At 40.4% G+C, this 21730-nt stretch overlaps 1 protein-coding gene across 2 annotated transcripts in view; it reads right to left on the reverse strand.

Annotated features, from left to right (window-relative positions):
- Window positions 1-21730, reverse strand: part of GOLPH3 (golgi phosphoprotein 3) — a 58450-nt gene that overhangs the window by 13168 nt on the left and 23552 nt on the right. The window contains exon 2 of one of the 2 annotated variants that reach the window (XM_025387627.1): window positions 4921-5052. The exons of the other annotated variant lie outside the window; for it this stretch is intronic. Coding sequence (XP_025243412.1) covers window positions 4921-5052 — 132 coding nt within the window. The remainder of the gene's footprint in view (window positions 1-4920; window positions 5053-21730) is intronic. 2 annotated transcript variants of the gene reach the window in all.

The raw sequence follows: 21730 nt of genomic DNA on the forward strand, positions 1-21730 counted from the left end.
CAACCTCAGGTAATCCACCTACCTCGGCCGCCCAAAGTGTTGGGATTACAGGCATGAGCCATTGCACCTGGTCCTGAAAGGTTTCTTTAAAAATTGTCCCCACTAGCAGAAAGCTTAAAGAAATTATCAATAGCTTTGATTACATAAATTTTTTAAATACTGCAACTTTTTTAAAAAAAGCTACGCTGAGGCTGGGGGCGGTGGTTCACTTCTATAATCCCAGCACTTTGGGAGGCCAAGGTGGGTGGATCACCTGAGGTCGGGAGTTCGAGACCAGCCTGGCCAACATGGTGAAACCTGGTCTCTACTAATAATACAAAAATTAGCCAGGCGTGGTGGCACACACCTGTAAACCCAGCTACTTGGGAGGCTGAGGCAGGAGAATCGCTTGAACCCGGGAGGTGGAGGTTGCAGTGACCCAAGATTGCACCATTGCACTCCAGCCTGGGTGACAAGAACAAAACTCTGTTTCTAAAAAAAAGCTACATTGAGATATAGAATCCATTTTAAAAGTGGAAAAATCCAGAGGGAGGGATGGAAGGGAAAATGTTACACTGCTTTAGACAAGTATTAGATCCCTATAGCCTTCATTCACGTTGTTGGCTAAGCTATAAATTTCTAGATAAAATTCCACAATATCAAAATTAAATCCATTGTATTATTTTATAATGTTAGCTCTTTAAATGTTATAAAATTTAACATTACTTTTTATTTATTTTTTTTTTTTATTTTTATTTTTTTTTTTTTTTGAGGCGGAGTCTCGCTCTGTCGCCCAGGCTGGAGTGCAGTGGCGCGATCTCGGCTCACTGCAAGCTCCGCCTCCCGGGTTTACGCCATTCTCCTGCCTCAGCCTCCCAAGTAGCTGGGACTACAGGCGCCGCCACCACGCCCGGCTAATTTTTTTGTATTTTTAGTAGAGACGGGGTTTCACCGTGTTAGCCAGGATGGTCTCGATCTCCTGACCTCGTGATCCGCCCGTCTCGGCCTCCCAAAGTGCTGGGATTACAGGCTTGAGCCACCGCGCCCGGCCACATTACTTTTTATTTTTTTGAGATGGAGTCTCGCTCTGTTGCCCAGCCTAGAGTGCAATGGTGCGATCTCAGCTCACTGCAACCTCCACCTCCTGGGTTCAAGCAATTATCCTGCCTCAGACTCCCAAATAGCTGGGATTACAGGCGCACACCAACACACTCGGCTAATTTTTGTATTTTTGGTAATATTTTGTATTTAGTAGAGAGTTTCATCAAGTTGGCCAGGCTGGTCTTCAACTCCTGACCTTGTGATCTGCCCACCTTGTCCTCCCAAAGTTCTGGAATTACAGGCATGAGCCACCGTGCGCAGCCAATTTAACGTTACTTTTAAAATGTGATAGTCCTCTCTTAAACTTGTCCTCAAAGTGTCCTTTACTTTGTCAATTTATAAAAAATTAAAATATACATACAGTATCTACCTCTGTGATATCATGACCAGTCGAAATATAAAAACACAATACAAGCCACAAATCTATTCTTAAATTTTCTAGTAGTTATATTTTAGAAGGAAAAAAAGGCAAAATTAATTTTAATATTTTGATTTAACCAAATACAACCAAAATATTAACATACAATAAGTATTTTTAAATTAAGGTATTTTATATATTTTTCCATACTAAAACCAAAAATCCAGTGTATTCAGTGTATGTTTTTATTAACACCATATGTCAATGTGCAGTAGTCAAATTTCAAGTGCTTAAGTGTCTGGCTCATAGATGTATGTAGCTAGCAGCTACCATATTGAACATACAGACCATTTTCATCATCAAACAAAGTTCTATCAAACAGTGCTATTCTAGACCATGCTTTCAGTAAAGGGTGAGAGAGCACAAGAAAATAAAGCAGAGCCTCAAGAGAAAAAGTTACATCTAAATATTGTGGCCATGCCACCACTTCTTACATCCCACTCATTCCTTTTATTTATTGCAATTTGGCCTCAGAGCTTGCCCACGCACATCCGTTTGCAACGGATCTTATGTCAGGGACACCAGAGCCTGGGTACAGGTGAATCACTTTTTCTTATGAAGTTCTGTCCCCTAAATCTCCCTCAAATATATCACTTTTTTTCCATCACCTTGCCATTATAGTCAGCCTTCCATATCTACAGATGCTACCAACTGAGGATCAAAAATATTCAGGAAAAATAATACAAATTTAAAAACACAGTGTAACAATTGTTTACACAGCATTTACATTGTATTAGGTATTGTAAGTCATCTGGGGATGATATAAAGTATAGGAGAGGATGTGCATAGGTTATATGCACACACTATAAAATTTTATATAAGAAACTTGAGCATCCACAGATTTTGATATTTGAGGGGAGTCCTAGAACCAATTGCCCACAGATACTGAGGGACAACTATATTCTGGTCTGCCTAATCAGGTTGTTTTTCACTTGGATTAAGATAAGCCTCTTAACTAATTTCCCTAAACTAGTTTTAGCCTTTTCAATCCATTCTCCTCACTGATCTTTCTAACAGGGAAATCTTACCATGGCATTCCACTGCTTCTGCTTACAACTTGTCAGTGACTCGAGTTAGTTCTAAATTTCTTTTAAAAATTCAGTAGTAGGTGTGGTTCACAAATAAACATGTTCTATTCAAACGTGTAATTTTTATTTAGCTTCTTTTTTTGGGGGGACGGGAGACATTCCTAAATATAAATAGATAATCAAGGATAACATGTGAAAGAAAGCTTCCAACACAGAAGAGACCAAAAAGAGAAAATAAGAACTCTGAAGAAACAGATATAATACAGACGAAGGAAATTTTCAAAAAACGTGTGATATCCCCAGAAGTCTAAAAGAAGGTATTACACCCATAAAACAAACTACGATTTTTTAAAAAGGAAGCTCATGGAAATCAAAAACACAAGAGCCACAATAAAATCTCAACAGAAAGGTTAGAAGACAACTCTTTAAGAGTAGCCAAGGTAGTCCCAGCTACTCGGGAGGCTGAGGCAGGAGAATGGTGTGAACCTGGAAGGCGGAGCTTGCAGTGAGCCAAGATCGTGCCACTGTGCTCCAGCCTGGGCTACAGAGCGAGACTCCGTCTCAAAAAAAAAAAAAAAAATAGTAGTCAAGAAGTCCATATCCAATTTAGAGTTCTAGAAAAATAGAGGGCAAAAGACATGAGAAATACAAGTTTTCAAAACCAAAATATACACATTTCCAGACTGAAAAAATTAATGCATAATGAATTTAAAATGACCCACATTAAAGCATACTGTACAATTTCAGAACACCTACAAGGATAACAGAAGATTCCAAATGCTTCTAGAGGAAAAAAAATAACAATAAGATTGAAAAATCAGAAGGAGCCCTGGCACACTGGCTCACACCCATAATCCCAGCTCTTTGCGAGACCAAGGCATGAGGATCACTTGAACCCAAGCGTTCAAGACCAGCCTGGACAATAAAGTAAGACCTTATTTCTAACAAAAATGTTTTCAAAAAATTAGCCCGGAGGCTGGGCGCGGTGGCTCACGCCTGAAATCTCAGCACTTTGGGAGGCAGGTGGATCATTTGAGGTCAAGAGTTCGAGACCAGCCTGACCAATATGGTGAAACCCCATCTCTACTAAAAATACAAAAAAAAAAAAAAATTGGCCGGGTGTGGTGGTGCATGCCTGTAGTCCCAGCTACTAGGGAGGCTGGAGCAGGAGAATCGCTTGAATCCGGGAGGCGGAGATTGCAGTGAGCTGAGATGGCACCAACTGCACTCTGGCCTGGGTGACAGAGCGACACTTGGTGTCAAAAAAAAAAAAAAATTAGCCAGGCATGATGGCACATACCTATGTAGTCCCAGCTACTTGGAAGGCAGAGGTTGCAGTGAACCAAGATCATACCAACCACCCTCCAGCCCGGAAAATGGTGTGAGACACTGTATCCAAAAAAAAAAAAAAAAAAAGGGAAAAGAAAATCAGAAGGGCACCAGATTCGAATAGCAACTCTATATACTAGAAAACAATGGGCTGGGCATGGTAGCTCACACTTGTAATCCTAGTACTTTGGGAGGTCCACGGCGAGCGGACCACTTGAGCCCAGGAATTTGAGAGCAGCCCAGGCAACATGGCGAAACCCTCTACAAAACATACAAAAATTAGCTGGGTGTGGCAGCAGACGCCTGTAGTCCCAGCTACTTGGGAGGCTGAGACAAGAAAATCACTTGAACCAGGGAAGCAGGGGTTGCAGTAAGCTGAGATCACGCCACTGCACTCCAGCCTGGGTGACAGAGCAAGACTCTGTCTCCCAAAAAAAAAAAAAAAAAGCATGAATGGTGTTCTTCCCTACAGAACTATTATTCTCTATAGCTTATCAATCAAGAAGTGTTCAGCTCTGACCTAAAACTTTTAGATTCATTAGGACACTGATTGAGGAAAAAAACTAGTTTTGAAACACCATGCTCAAGAAACACAATGACAAACCGGAAGAAAATCAGTCTTGAATATTTGAGATTGAGGTTTAAGTTAAATTACTTCTATTATACCAGAGAAGCACCTACACAGACCTTCACAGACAGGTATCTGAAAAGTACTCATAATCTGATGAAAAGATCAATAGCCTATGCATAAACTGCACAGTAACACTTTTGAGTTTTTAATGTCAAATCTTTCAAAACTATGGCTTTTAAAAGCAGCAAATGAAGTCTAAAATCTTTCTGAAGATGTAAGATCCAGTGGTCAATTACCTTAATAATGAATTACATTACTCATTGTAAGTACAAAGAACCAGAAAACCAAGAATGCAAAAAAGATATGGAAATACAATTGAATAAAGACAACTTTAATATCAACTTCCGTTTTCATTTTTGAAAGCTATTAGTAAAAGCATACATTTTAAGTAGTACAACCTCTTTAAAAAGAAAGTTACTCAGCACTCCTCTTACCTTTCTTGTTAATAGACTTTTACGTCTCATTCCACAAGCCTCTAGTTGTAACCTTCCTCTCAATGCTAATTCAATTAACATACAGCCACGTAATCCAGATGATATACAGTCATTCCAAAATGATGTGTAACCCTGTTAAAAAAAGAAGAAATAAAACAAAATAGCTAATTTACCTTGAATTCACAGTCAAAAACAAATATTCTCAGCCAAAGTCCTATTTGGTGCCTTTTACCTTTCTTGTATTTCTATAATAACATACTGAAAAAATACAATTAACATAAATTATTAATCGATAATTTTCAGGGGCTTATCTTTCCACCACTTATATACAAACAACAAATAACTTTAGAGGTCAAAAGTTTAGAAATATAACTCACATTTCACTAAGCTGTGTTTATTAGGTTCTTTCAGAACCCTGCAAACTCCAAGGAATACTCAGTTAATCTCCGATTATAGTGATTTATTATATGTGGACAAGTTAAGAAGCTCAGGGAAAGGCAACCTAGCCAATTTAGCTTCACCGAGAATTAGAATACCATCCATTTATTGCTGTTTAGGATAAAACCACAAGGTTAATCCAAGTGCTTTGGGAGGCGGAGCCCAGACGATGGCTTGAGCCCAGGAGTTTGAGACCAGCCTGGACAACATAGTGAGATTCTGTTTCTATCAAAAAAAAAAATCCATTAGCCAGGTATGGTGGTACACACCTGTAGTCCCAGCTACTAAGGAGGCTAAGGCAGGAGGACCACTGTGTCCAAGAGTTCAAGGCTACAGTGAGCAATGATTACACTGACACACTGCAGCCTGGGCGAAACTGTGAGACATTGTGTCTTAAATACACACACTGTTAATTTTGTAAGAATATATTAGAAAAACACATATGGGCCCACAAACAAACGGATGGCTATATGCCTAAAATTCTAAATAATAAACAGTATAACAATCAGATCGGCCCCAAGAGACAATGTAAGGGCAGCATCCATGGCGGAAGAACAGCCAGACATAAGGAGGTTGATAGACATCTAGAGATATGGGATACTGGTCAAGCAGACATCACCAGATGAGGTCAGGGCACTGTAACAGCAAATAACTGGAGTTGTTCAAATTATAAACCCACAAATCTTGGCAGGAGGGTTGCCAGCTATCAATTTAACATACCCAGTTCTCATGAGACAGCAGAAGCTATAAATAATTCTCATAAGGCTCAGAACAGGTAACATAATTTTGGTAGAACAGGCCAACTGAATCTCTGAAGAATGGAGGGCCCAGGATTAGGAAGGCCTGGCCCTCACCTCTGGCACTTTTCCAAGGTCAATCCTGGCAGTTTGCCAGGCCAGAGTAGTGAGCTTGTATTTCAGAAGATGACTGACCACTGAGGTCCATCAAACTTCATTTTTGATACAAGGAGTTAAATTCGCCTCACTAAGCCACCACTTCTGAGAATGTGACCTTTGGAAAAATAACAATTTAGATTAAAGGAGGCACAAGGGGATAAACAAAAACATGAGTGTTAAGAGATCAATTTAAATGTGAGGTAGAAGAAGCAGACACTGACTGGATTTTAGGGAATCATTTTAAAATTAGTGTTGGGGCCTGATCAAATGAAGATCAGCAGAGATTTAGCAAAGTGGCTAATAATACCAGTAGTTTATAGAGGTTAGGTAAAATGCGTGGCTTCTGTGTCCATGAAATTAAAGCCCTACGAAGCCTGAGAATGAATTCCACATGAAATTAAAGTTACAGATATCTGGCTTTGACTGGCCGGGACATATAGACAGAGTTCCTAAGTGAGCCTCTACAAACTGTAAACAACAAAGAACACCTCATAAAGCAATAATGGACGTGAACAGCCCTATAGCCTGCAAACTCCAGCTGAACAGTACCTGGAAGCTTACATTTGATAGCAGAGAACTAAAATATGTCTCAATCTCAAATGCTCCTTTAATGGCATACCCAGAGATATTAGCAAAATGGGGTCTTTAATAACAGACTTCAGAGATCTAAATTTAGTGAATGGCTTTAGGCATCATCACTGAAAGACACAGGCTTAAACAGAATTGGATTCACATGGGAAAGTAGAAGAATGGGAATGGACAGTTCTGTACCACAGCTTCTGGGACTCGTCAGCAATATTCCAAACATAAATGAAGCCAACAAAGACACACCAAGCAACAGAAAAGTCCAGTATGTTGACACCCTCCTGCTAAAATCCACGTTGCAAAAGCAGGATCAAAAATTAACCAGAATGTGGCCAGGCACACAGTGACATACACCTGTAATCCCAGCACTTTGGGAGGCAGAGGCAGGTGGATTGCTTGAGCCCAGGAGTTCCAGACCAACCTGGCCAACATGGTGAAACCTCGTCTCTACAAAAAAATACAAAAATTAGTCAGGCATGGTGGCACCCTACTGTGGTCCCAGCTACTTGGAAGGCTGAGGTGGGAGAATCACCTGAGCTCAGGAAGTTGAGGCTGCAGTAAGCCATGATCATGACACTGCACTCCAGTCTGGATGACAGGAGTGAGACCCTATCTCAAAAAAAAAAAAAAAAAAAGGATAAAATATGTGGGGAAGGTTAGTAACTGGCAGTATCAAACAGCTTATGATTGTAGTCATAATTAGTTCCCATGTTCTAAAATATAAGGTTGGGAGAGGGCAGAGACATCCCAAGTAGGGCTGGGCCATATACTACCAGATCTCCATCTGCCTGACTCCCTTTATTCTTTTAAGTGGCTCAATTTGAATGGTAGAAAAGGGTATTGTTTATTAAGTCCCCTAAAACTGCAAACACTGAGAAGAGTTCCCACCATTCGAGTTAAAAGATACTGTTCTGCTCTTAAGTGCCTACTTACCCAAAAGCTTTTTGTTAAGAAGGAACTCATTTTGGCGACCCAAAATGAAATGTAATAAAAATATTTTGTAAAAAGATCGTAAGAGGGATATAAACAGAAGTATAAGACCTTCCTTATATGTTATTAAAAACATTTACAACATGGGAAAATGCTCACAATATATATTCTACATAAGAAACAGATAAAAAATTATATTATCTAAAGCAGAAATGTCCACTCTTTTGGCTTCCCTGGGCCATATTGGAAGAATTATTATCTTGGCCCACACATAAAATATACTAACACTAATGACAGCTAATGAGCTAAAGAAAACAACAACAAAAAAAACTCATGTTTTAAGAAAGTTTACAAATTTGTGTTGGACCAGATTCAAAGTTGTGGGCCACCTGTGGCCGACAAGCTTGATCTAAAGTGTAGTCTTATTTTGAAATTATATAAATACTAATACATATGTATATCATAGGTTTGTATTTACAAAAACTTATAAATGTTCATATCCTTTGACACAATTCTTATGGGTCTTTAGTTAGAAAATACTGTGCACAAAAATATATGTACAAATATACTGATCACATCATTATCACAAAACACAAAAACAATCTAAAAACAAAACAAAATCTAAAAACACAGAAACAATCTAAAAGCAAAAAAAAAAAAGGGAATAAACTCAGCGTTTCCCAAACTTTCCTGACGTTCAAGCATTTTAATTTACAGTATACTTTTAACAGCCTACAGAATATTTCAATTCTATGAAAATCAGTTTTAAAAATCCTGGTGCTGGAGGCAGAGCTTGCAGTGAGCCGAGATGGCGCCAATGCACTCCAGCCTGGGCGACAGAGCAAGACTCCGTCTCAAAAAACAAAAACAAAAAAACAAAATACAAAATTATCCGGGCGTGGCCGGGCGCGGTGGCTCAAGCCTGTAATCCCAGCACTTTGGGAGGCCGAGACGGGCGGATCACGAGGTCAGGAGATCGAGACCATCCTGGCTGACACGGTGAAACCCCGTCTCTACTAAAAAATACAAAAAAACTAGCCGGGCGAGGTGGCGGGCGCCTGTAGTCCCAGCTACTCGGGAGGCTGAGGCAGGAGAATGGCATGAACCCGGGAGGCGGAGCTTGCAGTGAGCCAAGATCACGCCACTGCACTCCAGCCTGGGCAGCAGAGCGAGACTCTGTCTCAAAAAAAAAAAAAAAAAAATTATCCGGGCGTGGTGGCGCATTCCTGTAATCCCAGCTACAACGGAGGCTGAGGCAGGAGAAGTGCTTGAACCCAGGAGGCAGAGGTTGCAGTAAGCTGAGACTGCATCATTGCACCCCAGCCTGGGCAACAAGAAACTGCATCTCAAAAAAATGAAAACATGAAAAAAAGGTGATTGTGCTTGCCAAATCTAACTGGACCAGGACGAACAAATTAAGTCTCCCTCCTGAGTATCTGAACTTGCCATACTGAATCAGTTACATGGGCATGCACTGGCGCTGTACTGGTTGTGTGGATTCAGAAGCTACTGGCCATTGGGTACAAATGCAAAGAATGAAGGTAACAGAAAGGAAAACAAGATATATGCAGAGTAGAAATGAGAGAGGATGCAATGTGAGGCAAACCAAGACATACAGAGAGGCAGAAAGACAGGCACACACACAGAACAGCATGTTTGTTGTTTTAAGCTGCTATGTTTTGTTACGCAGTAAGATAATTAACATAGTGGGTGCCCAGGGCTGGCAAAATGGGAAAAGGGGGAGGTAATGGCTAAAGGGTATGAGCTTTCTTTTGGAAGTGATAAAAATATTCTAAAATTGATTATGGTGATGGTTGTACAAATCTGTAAATACATTAAAAACCTTGAATTGTACACTTCAAATGACTGAATTGTATGGCATATGAATTATATCTCAGAGCTGTTACAAAAAAAAATTCTATAAAGTCACTTCTGAAATCTTACATGAAATTTGGATTGTGTCAATAATTAAGACTCAAAAAGTTCTTGACAAAAATAACTAATCAAGAGAATGAAGGTGACTTCAGGTAAAAGCAGATTAAAAAGACTAGACAATTGGCTGGGCACGGTGGCTCACGCCTGTAATCCCAGCACTTTGGGAGGCCGCCCGAGGCGGGCACATCACGAGGTCAGAAGATCAAGACCATCCTGGCTAACATGGTGAAACCCTGTCTCCACTAAAAATACAAAAAAATTAGTCAGGTGTAGTGGCGTGCGCCTGTAGTCCCAGCTACTCTGGAGCAGCCACTACGCTCCAGCCTGGGCAACAGAGCAAGACTCCGTCTCCAAAAAAAAAAAAAAAAGACTAGACAAGAAAAAGCATCTAGAGATATAAGAACTGTTAAAGAAGTAGTAAGACTGGGCACTGTGGCTCACTCCTGTAATCTCAGCACTTTGGGAGGCCGAGGTGAGCAGATCACCTGAGGTCTGGAGTTCAAGACCAGCCTGGCCAAGGCAGCAAAACCCCATCTCTACTAAAACTAGAAAAATTAGCCAGGTGTGGTGGCACATGCCTGTAATAGCAGCTACTCAGGAGGCTGAGGCAGGAGAATTGCTAGAAACCAGGAGGCAGAGGCTGCAGTGAGCCACTGCCCTTAAGCCTCGGCAACAAAGTGAGATTCCGTCTCAAGGAAAAAAAAAAAAAAAAAAAGTAGTAGTAAAACTGCATTTCCTGGTGATATTGTTGGACATTTAGAAAACTCATGAGAGTAAATGGAAAAATCACTATAAATACGAGTTTTGTAAAGTAGCCAGCTTATATAAAATTAAACATCAGCTGTCATATACAAACAAAATACACACGTTGAAATACTAAAAAGTTAAAATATAATTGAAAAGACCTTTACAACAGAAACAAAAAGAACAAAAAACATCAAGGCAAAACCTATATGAAGAAAAGTTTAAAAGTCTCCTGAAAGACTTAAAAACAGACTTGAATTAATAGAAAGATACTTCATTCTTATATACAAAGTCTCAGCATTATTACCAGTTCTTCCTAAGTTAACTAATAAATTTAATATCCCAATAAAAATAGCAACAGATTTTCCTTGGAGCTACACAAGTTAAAAATAAAAGTTTCTAAAGAAAAAAAAAGAATAGCCAGGAAAGCTTGGGGAGATATCAATATGTAGGGAACAGAAATGAAAGCTGTCTTACTAGATACTAAAACAGATTTAAAAGTCTCTAAAATTAAAATGATATCACACTGGCACATCAATAGACAGACCAACAGAATAAATTCCAGAAATAGACCCAAGAACATACTGAAATCAAATACAGGTTGAGTATCCCTTATCCAAAATGCTTGTGACTGGAAGTGTTATGGAGTTAAGATTTTTTTTCACATTTTGGAATATTTGCATTATACCCAAATCCGAAAATCTGAAAAACAAAAGGTTCCAATGAGGATTTTCTTTGTCATGCTGGTGCTGAAAAAGTTTTAGATACTAGAGCATTTCCAATTTCAGATTTTCGAATTTGGGATTCTCAATCTGTACATGACAAAAATGTCATCACAAATCAAGGTACCACGGAAAGAGGAACATTTTAATCAAATTTGTTGGGACAACCGGATAGCCATTAGGAAAAACATAATTGGATCAAATTCCTGATTATACATCAATATAAATTCCACATGGATCAGAGGCTGAAATGTAAAGTGAAATAATGTTAAGTACTAGAAGACAAAATAGGAGTGAAAACCTTTATAATCTGGGAGTGGAAGAAAAAACTTCCCAGCTATTCTCAAAATCTACGAGCAATAAAAGAGACTACACATTTTTTTGGTAAAGTTTGCAGGGCAAAAATCATGGCAAAGTCACTTATATCACAAATAAATCTCTAGTATACAATTAGTTCCTAAAAATTAAGAAAAGCTTTTTTTAAAAAAAATATTTTGAGGCCAGGCACAATGGCTTACACCTGTAATCCCAGCACTTTGGGAGGCTAAGGCAGGAGGATCACCTGGGCCAGGAGTTTCAGACCAGCCTGGTAACATAGAAAGAGCCGTCTCTACAAAAAATGTTTTAAAATTAGCTGGGTGTGATAGCACATGCCTGTAGACATGCCTGTAGACAGCTACTCGGGAGGCCTTGAGCCTGGGAGATTGAGGCTGCAATGAGCTATAATTGCACTAATGCACTCTAACCTGGGTAACAAAGCAAGATCCTGTCTCAAAAAATATATATATTTTGAAATATTCAATTTTTTAAAAGGTAACAGATGATGAAGTTCACAAAAGAATGGAAATTACTAAAACATACCAAAAGATGCTTTATCATTCACAATAAAAATACACATTTAAAATACATGAGACCTTAATAGCAAAAAGAATCTCACCTAATTAAAAAAAAAGGCAAAACATGTATATATCAACCATGAATTTGGATAAATAAAATGCAGTAGTATATGCATACAAGAAAACATTATTCAGCCTTAAAAATTTAAATTCTGATACACAGATCTATGTAAAATTCTGATACATAGCTACAAAACATGGATGAACTCTGAAGACATTATGCTAAGTGAAATTAGCCAGTCATGAAAAGACAAAATACTCTATGATTCCACATACATGAGGTACCTAGAATAGTCAAATTCACAGAGACAGTGGTTCCCAGGGGCTGTGGATAGAAGGCAATAGTAGCTATTGTTTAATGGGTAGAGTTTTGGTATGAAATGACAGAGAAGTGGCCGGGCGCAGTGGCTTCTGCCTGTAATCCTAGCACTTTGGGAGGCCGAGGCGGGCAGATCACAAGGTCAGGAGATCGAGACCATCCTGGCTAACATGGTGAAACCCCGTTTCTACTAAAAGTACAAATTTTAGCCGGGTGTGGTGGCAGGTTCCTGTAGTTCCAGCTACTCGGGAGACTGAGACAGGAGAATGGCATGAACCTGAGAGGCAGAGTTTGCAGTGAATTGAGTTCGTGCCACTGCACTCCAGCCTTGGTGACAGAACAAGACTCCCTCTCAAAAAAAAAAAAGAAAAAGAAAAAGAAATGATACAGAAATTCCGGAGAGGGATAGTGGTGATGACGGCACAGAGTGAATCTACTTAATGCCATTAAACTGTACACTTAAAAATGTTTTAAGTGGTCAATTTTATGTTATGCATATTTTACCTTTTTTTTTTTTTCAATTGAGACAGAGTCTCGCTCTGTTACCAGGCTGGAGTGCAGTGGCACTATCTCAGCTCATTGCAACCTCAACCTCCCGGGTTCAAGTGATTCTCCTGCCTCAGCCTCCCAAGTAGCCCGGACTATGGACATGTGCCACCACGCCTGGCTGATTTTTCTATTTTTAGTACAGATGGGGTTTTACTACATTGGCCAAGCTGGTCTCAACCTCCTGATCTCGTGGTCTGCCCGCCTCGGCCTCCCAGGCATGAGCCACCACGTCTGGCCCCTCACCCCTTTTTTTTTTTTAAACTACATGTTATCACGCTTACATATCAGACTGGCAAAAATCCAAAAGCTTGGCCAGGTGCAGTGGCTCACGCCTGTAATCCCAGCACTTTGGGAGGTAAGGTGGGTGGATCACTTGAAGTCAGGAGTTCGAGACCAGCCTGGCCAACATAGTAAAACCCTGTCTCTACTAAAAATACAAAAATTAGCTGGGCGTGGTTGCGCGTGCCTGTAATCCCAGCTATTAAGGCTGAAGCAGGAGAATCACCTGAACCCAGGACGCCAAGGTTGCAGTGAACCGAGATCACACCACTGCACTCCAGCCTGGGCAAGAGTAAGACTCAATCTCAAAAAAAAAAAAAAAAAAAAAAAAAAATCCAAAAGCTTGACAGCATAGTTGGCAAAAATGAGGGAAATAGGCACTCTCATACACTATGATGGGAATGTCAAAATGACATCACTTTTACTGAGGGAAATTTGGGGACCTAGAAAAATCACACATAGATTTACCCTTTAACATGACAATTCTACTTCTAAGGAATCTACTCTGAAGAAACAGCCCCACACACATCAAACAGTGTATGCATATGGTTATTGTGATATTATCTGTAGAAGCAAAAGTTTGGAAACAACCCATAAATCCATCAATAAGGGACTGGATGAATATACTAAGATATATCTACCACATAGTGGAATACTACAGAACCATAAAAGATTTCTACATAAGACTGATAGAGAACAATCTTTAGAATATAAGATGTAAAAAGCAAGGTGCACACAATGTATGAAGATCATTACCTTGTGTATGAAGGAGAAGGGCAAGAATATGAATATATGTATAGTTTTGCTAAGAAAATACCAGAAAGATAAACTCCAAACTAACTTTTCAAGAACTACTAATGGGGGAAGAAAAGAATGAGGTAGAAGGAACAAAGAAGGAAATGAGACTTCTGAATACAACTTGCAATATAATTATACGCACTAAAATGAGAAAAAAAAAAAAACTCCTGAAGAATGAAAACAACTGTAGACCACTTAGTGACAGAACCACAAAGAAAAGCTATTTTAACTTTAGAATACAGTATTTTGACTGCACATTCTTAATAAAACTACTACAAAGGAATTTTAAGTCAAACTCAAGTCAACTAGTAGTAATGCTGACATTTTTATTTTGAAAACTGTTTTAATACAAGCAGTAAGCCAATGCAAGTATTTGAGGAACCAAAATTTTCAGTAAGAAAAAAGATAAATATAAAACCCTATAATTTAAATAAAAATCTGTAATGTTAAACTTGAACCAAAAAACCATGTAAACAGATTTTTTTTTCCTCTAAAATATGTTTGCCAGCTCTGTCCCTTGAGGAAAATATATCGTATCTCTGTATACGAAAAAGTCCCAGAAGCAGTGACAACTCAGTAACACTGAGTACACCCAGTGTACTCACACCAGTGTGGGGTCAATTCCCCACCAGATGGAAACCAGGATTCCTTGAAGCAATGACTGATTCTAAGTCTGAAACAGGAAATGTACAAGAAGATGAGTCTAGGACATTGTGTTGGCCTTGCCAAAAAGCAAAGAAGTTTTCAAAGGTTAATAAGCTGTATCACAAAGAACACTGAAACCAACTGAGAAAAGAACTTCCATAGGCTAAAAGTGGGACAATTTAAACATCAAGAAGAGTAATTAATATAAGTGAATGAAACACAATGAATATATATAAAACCGCAAGTCATAATTTTAAAAAAGAAAAGAGCCCATACCTCACTAGATACCACTGGAAGTAGCTAAGGCACAAACTCCTAACCCAAAACTTAGTAATTAAAAGAAAATTGGCCGGGCGCGGTGGCTCAAGTCTGTAATCCCAGAACTTTGGGAGGCCGAGACGGGCGGATCACGAGTTCAGGAGATCGAGACCATCTTGGCTAACACGGTGAAACCCCGTCTCTACTAAAATACAAAAAAAATTAGCCGGGCGAGGCGGCGGGCGCCTGTACTCCCAGCTACTCGGGAGGCTGAGGCAGGAGAATGGCGTGAACCCGGGAGGCGGGACTTGCAGTGAGCTGAGATCCGGCCACTGCACTCCAGCCTGGGCAACAGAGCCAGACTCCGTCTCAAAAAAAATAAATAAGTAAATAAATAAAAAATAAATAAAAGAAAATTAAGTGTTTATCCTGTCTTTTAAGTGCATAAAATGCACACAATTATAAAGGAAACCAAATCAGTCATCAAAATGTTAAAAATGAATTTGTGATATATGTGCTTTATTAAAGTTCTAGTGGCAGATCTAATAACTATTATAATTCCAATGTAGTAATGAGCAAAGACAGTATTTTGAGAAATCTGCAATAACTGTAATGTAATATGAAAGTATCTCTGGTCTCTCTAGTGGTGACAAACTCACAGATACTGTTAATACTTCTTATAGTTGATGTAGATGTTAACTTTCAGGTATAGGTCACTAAAAATAAATTTTTTCCCCCCTCAAGTGTTTCCTGAATTCTACCAGTGACCCCAGGCTAAGAATCCCTAAATTAGATGAAAAGTAGGGGAAATTTCCAATGGGCAGATAGGTCTGTCACCAAACGAACTCACTGGTCTTCAAATTCTAAAACCAGACATTGGATTACTCCTGATGCAACTGAGCATGAAAACACATAGGATTATCTAAGAAGTCATCTTGGCTGGGTGCAGTGGCTCATGCCTGTAATCCCAGCACTTTGGGAGGCCAAGGCAGGGGGATCACGAGGTCAGGAGTTAGAAACCAGCCTGGCCAACAGGGTGAAACCCCATCACTACTAAAAATACAAAAATTAGCCAGACGTGGTGGCGTGCACCTGTAATCCCAGCTACTCAGGAGGCCGAGACAGGAGAATCACTTGAACCCAGGAGGCGAAGGTTGCAGTGGGCAGAGGTTGCAGTGACCCAAGATTGCGCCACTGCAATCCAGCCTGGGCAACAGAGCAAGACTCTGTCTCAAAAAAAAAAAAAAAAAAAAGCTCTAAAATGTATTATGGCGATGGATACACAACTCTAAATACACTAGAAGTCACTTCATTGTTACCTTTGACTTTTTTTTTTTTAAACACAAGGTCTCATTCTGTCACCCAGGCTAGAGTGCAGTGGCTTGATCATAGCTCACTGCAACCTTGAAGTCCTGGGCTGAAATGATCTACCCAACTCAGCCTCCTGAGTAGCTGGGACAAGGAAGCATCAGCAATAAAAAACCTGGTTTTTTATTTTTATTTTTAGCGATAGGATCTCACTATGTTGCCCAGGCCAGTCTCAAATTCCTGGCCTCAAGCAATTCTCCTGCCTTGGTTTCCTCCAAAGTGCTAGGTTTACAGGCATGTATTCCTGGATCGTACAACTTAAATAAGTGAATTGTCAATTAAATCTCAACAAAGCTGTTACCAAAAAAACTAAGCCAACAACTCCCCTTAAGCATTTCAAATGACTAAAGAAAGCCCTCAGCTTTCTGATTTTTTTTAATTAGCAAAAGAATAAGGCTACAGACTGAATGTTTGTGTCCCCCCCTAAACTCTTATGTTAAGATTCTAGGCCGGGTGCGGTGGCTCACGACTGCAATCCCAGCACTTTGGGAGGCAGAGGCGGGCGGATCACGAGGTCAAGAGATCAAGACCATCCTGGCTAACATGGTGAAACCCTGTCTCTACTAAAAATACAAACAAAAAAATTAGCCGGACCTGGTGGCGGGCGCCTGTAGTCCCAGCTACTCAGGAGGCTGAGGCAGGAGAATGGTATGAACCCGGGAGGCAGAGCTTGAAGTGAGACAAGATCACACCACTGCACTCCAGCCTGGGCGACAGAGTGAGACTCCGTCTCAAAAAAAAAAAAAAAAAAAAAGAGGATTCTAGCCAGGCGCAGTGGCTCATGCCTGTAATCTCAGAACTTTGGGAGGCCAAGGCAGGCGGATCACCTGAGGTCGGGAGTTTGAGACCAGCCTGACCAACATGGAGAAACCCTGTCTCTACTAAAAATACAAATTCAGCGGGACGTGGTGGCACGTGCCTGTAATTCCAGCTACTTGGGAGGCTAAGGCAGGAGAATTGGAATTGCTTGAACCCACGAGGTTTACGTTTGATGGAACCAAGATCACATTGCACCATTGCACTCCAGCTGGGCAAAAAAAGCAAAACACCGCCTCAAAAAAAAAAAAAAAAAAAAGATTCTAACCCCCCAGTAGGGTCTCTGGAAGGTGATTAGGTCAGGGCAGAAGCCTCATGAATGGAATTAGTGCCCTTATAAAAGAGGCCCCAGAGAGTCCCTATGCCCTTCTGCCATGTGAGGATGCAATGAGAAGACAACCAGGAAGTAGGCCCTCACCACACACCACATTTACCAATTTCTTGTTCTTGAACTTTCCAGACTCCAGAACTGTAAGAAACAAATTCCTTTTGTTAGCTGGGCACGGTGGCTCATGCCTGTAATCCCAGCACTTTGGGAGGCTGAGGTGGGCGGATCGCCTGAGGTCAGGAGTTTGAGAGTAGCCTGGTGGTCTCAGCCTGTCTCTAGTAAAAATACAAAATAAGCCAGGTGTGGTGGTGTGTACCTGTAATCCCAGCTACTTGGGAGGCTGAGGCAAGAGAATCGAGAGAAGGGAGGCAGAAGTGAATGGAGATTGCACCACTGCACTCCAGCCTGGGGTGACAGAGTGAGATTCTGTCTCAAAAAAAAAAAAAAAATTCTGTTGTTTATAAGCCACACTGTCTACTGTGGTAGTCCCCAACCTTTTTGGTGCCTGGGACTGGTTTCAGGCAAGACAATTTTTTCCACGGACTGGAGGAGGGAGGGGGATGGTTTCAGGATGCGATTGTTCCACCTCAGATCATCAGGCATTAGTTAGATTCTCATAAGGAACGCCTACCTTAGATCCTTTACATGCGCAGTTCATAACAGGGTTCACACTCCTAAGAGAATCTAATGCTGCTGCTGATTTGACAGTAGGCGGAGCTCAGGCAGTAAAGCTCGCCAGCACCTCACCTTCTGCTGTGCAACCTAGTTCCTAACAGGCCACAGACCAGTACCCGCCCACAGCCCAGAGGTTAGGGATGTCTGGTCTATGGTATTCTGTTACGTAGCCCAAATAAACTGAGACAGGTAACAAAACCAGTAAATAACTAAATAATGCTTGGATTTGGGCCCCATCCACATATGTAAGTTACTGGTGTTAACCAAGTTATGATTATGTTTAAAAAGTTCCCTTTTAAGCAATTTGTAACGCAGAATGTGTTTTTTCACACTAGTAGTAGCCAGGCCCCTGATCACCGGGGCCTCTATTCTCATGGTCTTCACTCAAAACCAGGGATTTTACCTGCCACTCCCTAGGAACTTGGACATCAGCAGCCTTAAACCCACTACCTATCGATGAGAACCATATCCAACTAGGAAATTCAATCCACAAGTAACTTTTCATCATCCTTATGGGGATTCCAATCCTCAGCCTCTCTCCTTTTTTACCCACCAGTCTCCTCCATTCTTTCCCTCATCCCCACCCAGCACAGTAAGTTACTGTGCACATACCATGTGCAAAGCACTCTTCTGAGTACTAAGTACTGTGGGAGCTCATTTCAACCTTCACAACAACCTTCTGAACTAAGTGCTATTATTATTGATCTCAATTCAAAGATGGGCAAATAAGGCCAGAGTACACTACCTTCAACTACACCCTTACTAGTTTTCTAAACACATCCATTGTTTTCCACTGCATTCAACTAGCAAAACTCCAGCCTCGGATCAATCCAACTGTCACTTTCTCCATATCTGTACCTGTGTTTCTGAACTGATGTAAAAAAATATTGTAATCTCAGTACATGTACTATCTCCAACTTAAACTAAACCTTTAATGATACTGGGGTTGGGCACAGTGGCTCACGCCTGTAATCCCAGCACTTTGGGAGGCCGAGGCGGATGAATAACTTGAGATCAGGAGATCAAGACCAGCCTGACCAATATGGTGAAACCCCATTGCTACTAAAAATACAAAATTAGCCAGGCATGGTGGTGCATGCCTGTAATCCCAGCTGCTTGGGAGGCTGAAGCAGGAGAATCGCTTGAACCCAGGAGGAGGAGGTTGTAGTAAGCTGAGATTATGCCATCGCACTCCAGCCTGGGTAACAAGAGAAAAACCGACTCAACACACACACACACACACACACACACACACACACACACACACATTATGCCATCGCACTCCAGCCTGGGTAACAAGAGAAAAACCGACTCCACACACACACACACACACACACACACACACACACACAGCAAATCAGTTTCCCTACTCAGAGCTCTTACCACTCTCTATATCAGATATTTCAAAACCCGATTCTCCCCAAACCTCTAAACTCAGCTCATTTTCAGCAGATAACTTCACAAAATCAAACCAACTCAACAAACTCAATTTCATACATACCCGCTCTTTTGTCTGGTTACAGTACACAGTCTGCCTAAAGCTAATCCTACCCATTCCCTCCTACTTCCACATTTACCTTTGCTCACAACTCCTGCCCTCCTAAAATACCTTAAAATCTAACATATATACTAGCATCTGCCTATTGGCCTTCAAATATTCTCACATTTACCATCACACATAAGAGACAGACCCGGACCAACCCTGCCCTATCTCCTTTCCATTCACAGCAGACTCCTTGAAGGTATCGTCAGCAAGTCCATCTCCACTACTCTTCCCTCCTCCTCCTCCTGCTGGCTCCACAACCCCCCTCTCCTGGCTTTGCTCTGGCAGCTCCTGCTCTGGCTCTGTGTCAGGTTACTCTTCAGCCGCCTATTCCTTCAACTGAGTGCTCTTGGCCACTTACACGGACTTCTCAGGTACTCTCACTTGTTTTCAAAAAAAATTCAAATAGAAATACATGACAGAAAATTAAGTCTCTACCTTCTCTTCCCCTTCCATCCCTCACACATTCCCTCTTCAAGATAATCTCCATTAACATTTGGAATGTATCCTTCCAAATCCTTTTTTAAAGTGCACACAGTCACACTCTACCATACACTGAGTATCTACTCTGTTAAAATCGTGCTAAGCATTCAGTGTACATTTTTTCTAATTCTTAGAAAACCTTGTAAAGTAGGCACTATTCTTCCAATTTCACAAGATAATGGAACTGAGGCTCAGAGGACCTGCCACGCACTGAGGCAAAGCAAGAAATGAAATTGGTCTACCTAGCTCCAAAGCCCTGGCTCTCTTTTTCTGTCCTGCCTTCCAAGATCTGTTTATTTAATGTATGATCTAGGTGTGCTTCCTTTCAGCCCCCTGAAAACAGAAGAGGGCACAGGTTGAGTATCCCTGTACTTGGGACGAGAAGCGTTTCAGATTCTAGATTTTGGAATATTTGCATATAGATATTGAGATACCTTAGGGATGGGACCTAAGTCTAAATACAAAATTCATTTGTGTTTCACATACACCTTATACACATAGCCAAATGTAATTTTATACAATATTTTAAACAGTTTTGAGCATGATACAAAGTGTGCCAGGTATGGAATCTTCCATTTGTAGTATCATGTCAGCACTGAAAAGGTTTCAAATTTTAGAACCATTTCAAATTTCAGATTTTCAGACTGGGGTGCTTGACTGGTTATCACTTTTTTCTTTCCACACTTGCCACTGATCACTTCATAGCAGAAAGTACAAAACAAAGTGTGAGCAGACACTGCCTCTCAAGCAAATGAATTTTTAAGGGCTTTCATTAGTGGTTTTTTAAAGTATATTTAACAGCATCTTGTTAGTAAGACCTAACTATAAGCCACAACCTTTATTCTTCTGTAAGAAACACGAAGGTTTTATTTAATACAAGAGAATAACATTTCAGTTTGCAAAGCCATTTATAAATTATCATCTAGGTTCTACAATTACCTAGTACAATATTATCACCTTTTTACATTTGAAAAATCTGAGGTTTAGAGAAAGTAAGAAATATGACTACATTCACACTCTAGAGCAGCATTACCTCGAGCCCCAGAGCTGTGCCTCTAGATACATCACTTTTACTACTGCATCACACTGTATTTTAAGTTGAGGACATTTTGACAAGTCCTATGTAAGTTTTATATCAAGTCACTATAACATTTATTAGATACTGGCCTCTGTATTATTTTCTAAAAGCAGAAAATCATTCCCACTTGGGAGGCTGAGGCATAATGCTGCATAAAGTAAACACCGTAATTTTTTAAATTCTCAAAATAAACTGAGGTGGGAGGATCACTTGAGCCCAGGAGTTCAAGGCTGCAGTAAGCTATGATTATACAACTGCACTCTAGCCTGGGTGACAGAGTGAGACTCTGGGGAAAAAAAAATTATTGGAAGTAATAAGTTTATATTTGTTTAATATATATTTTTATTATTAAAATAGAGACAGGGTATTGCTGTGTTGCCCAGGGCTGGTCTCAAACTCCTGGGCTCAGGCAATCCTCCTGCCTTGGTCTCCCACAGTGTTTACAGGCATGAGCCACCATACCTGGCTGGAAGTAATATATTTCAAGCATAATTTTAACTCAATAAACTCTACTGAGTGCCAAGA

The sequence above is a fragment of the Theropithecus gelada genome, chromosome 6, assembly GCF_003255815.1.
Source record: "Theropithecus gelada isolate Dixy chromosome 6, Tgel_1.0, whole genome shotgun sequence".
In the NCBI taxonomy this organism is placed as follows: Eukaryota; Metazoa; Chordata; class Mammalia; order Primates; family Cercopithecidae; genus Theropithecus; species Theropithecus gelada.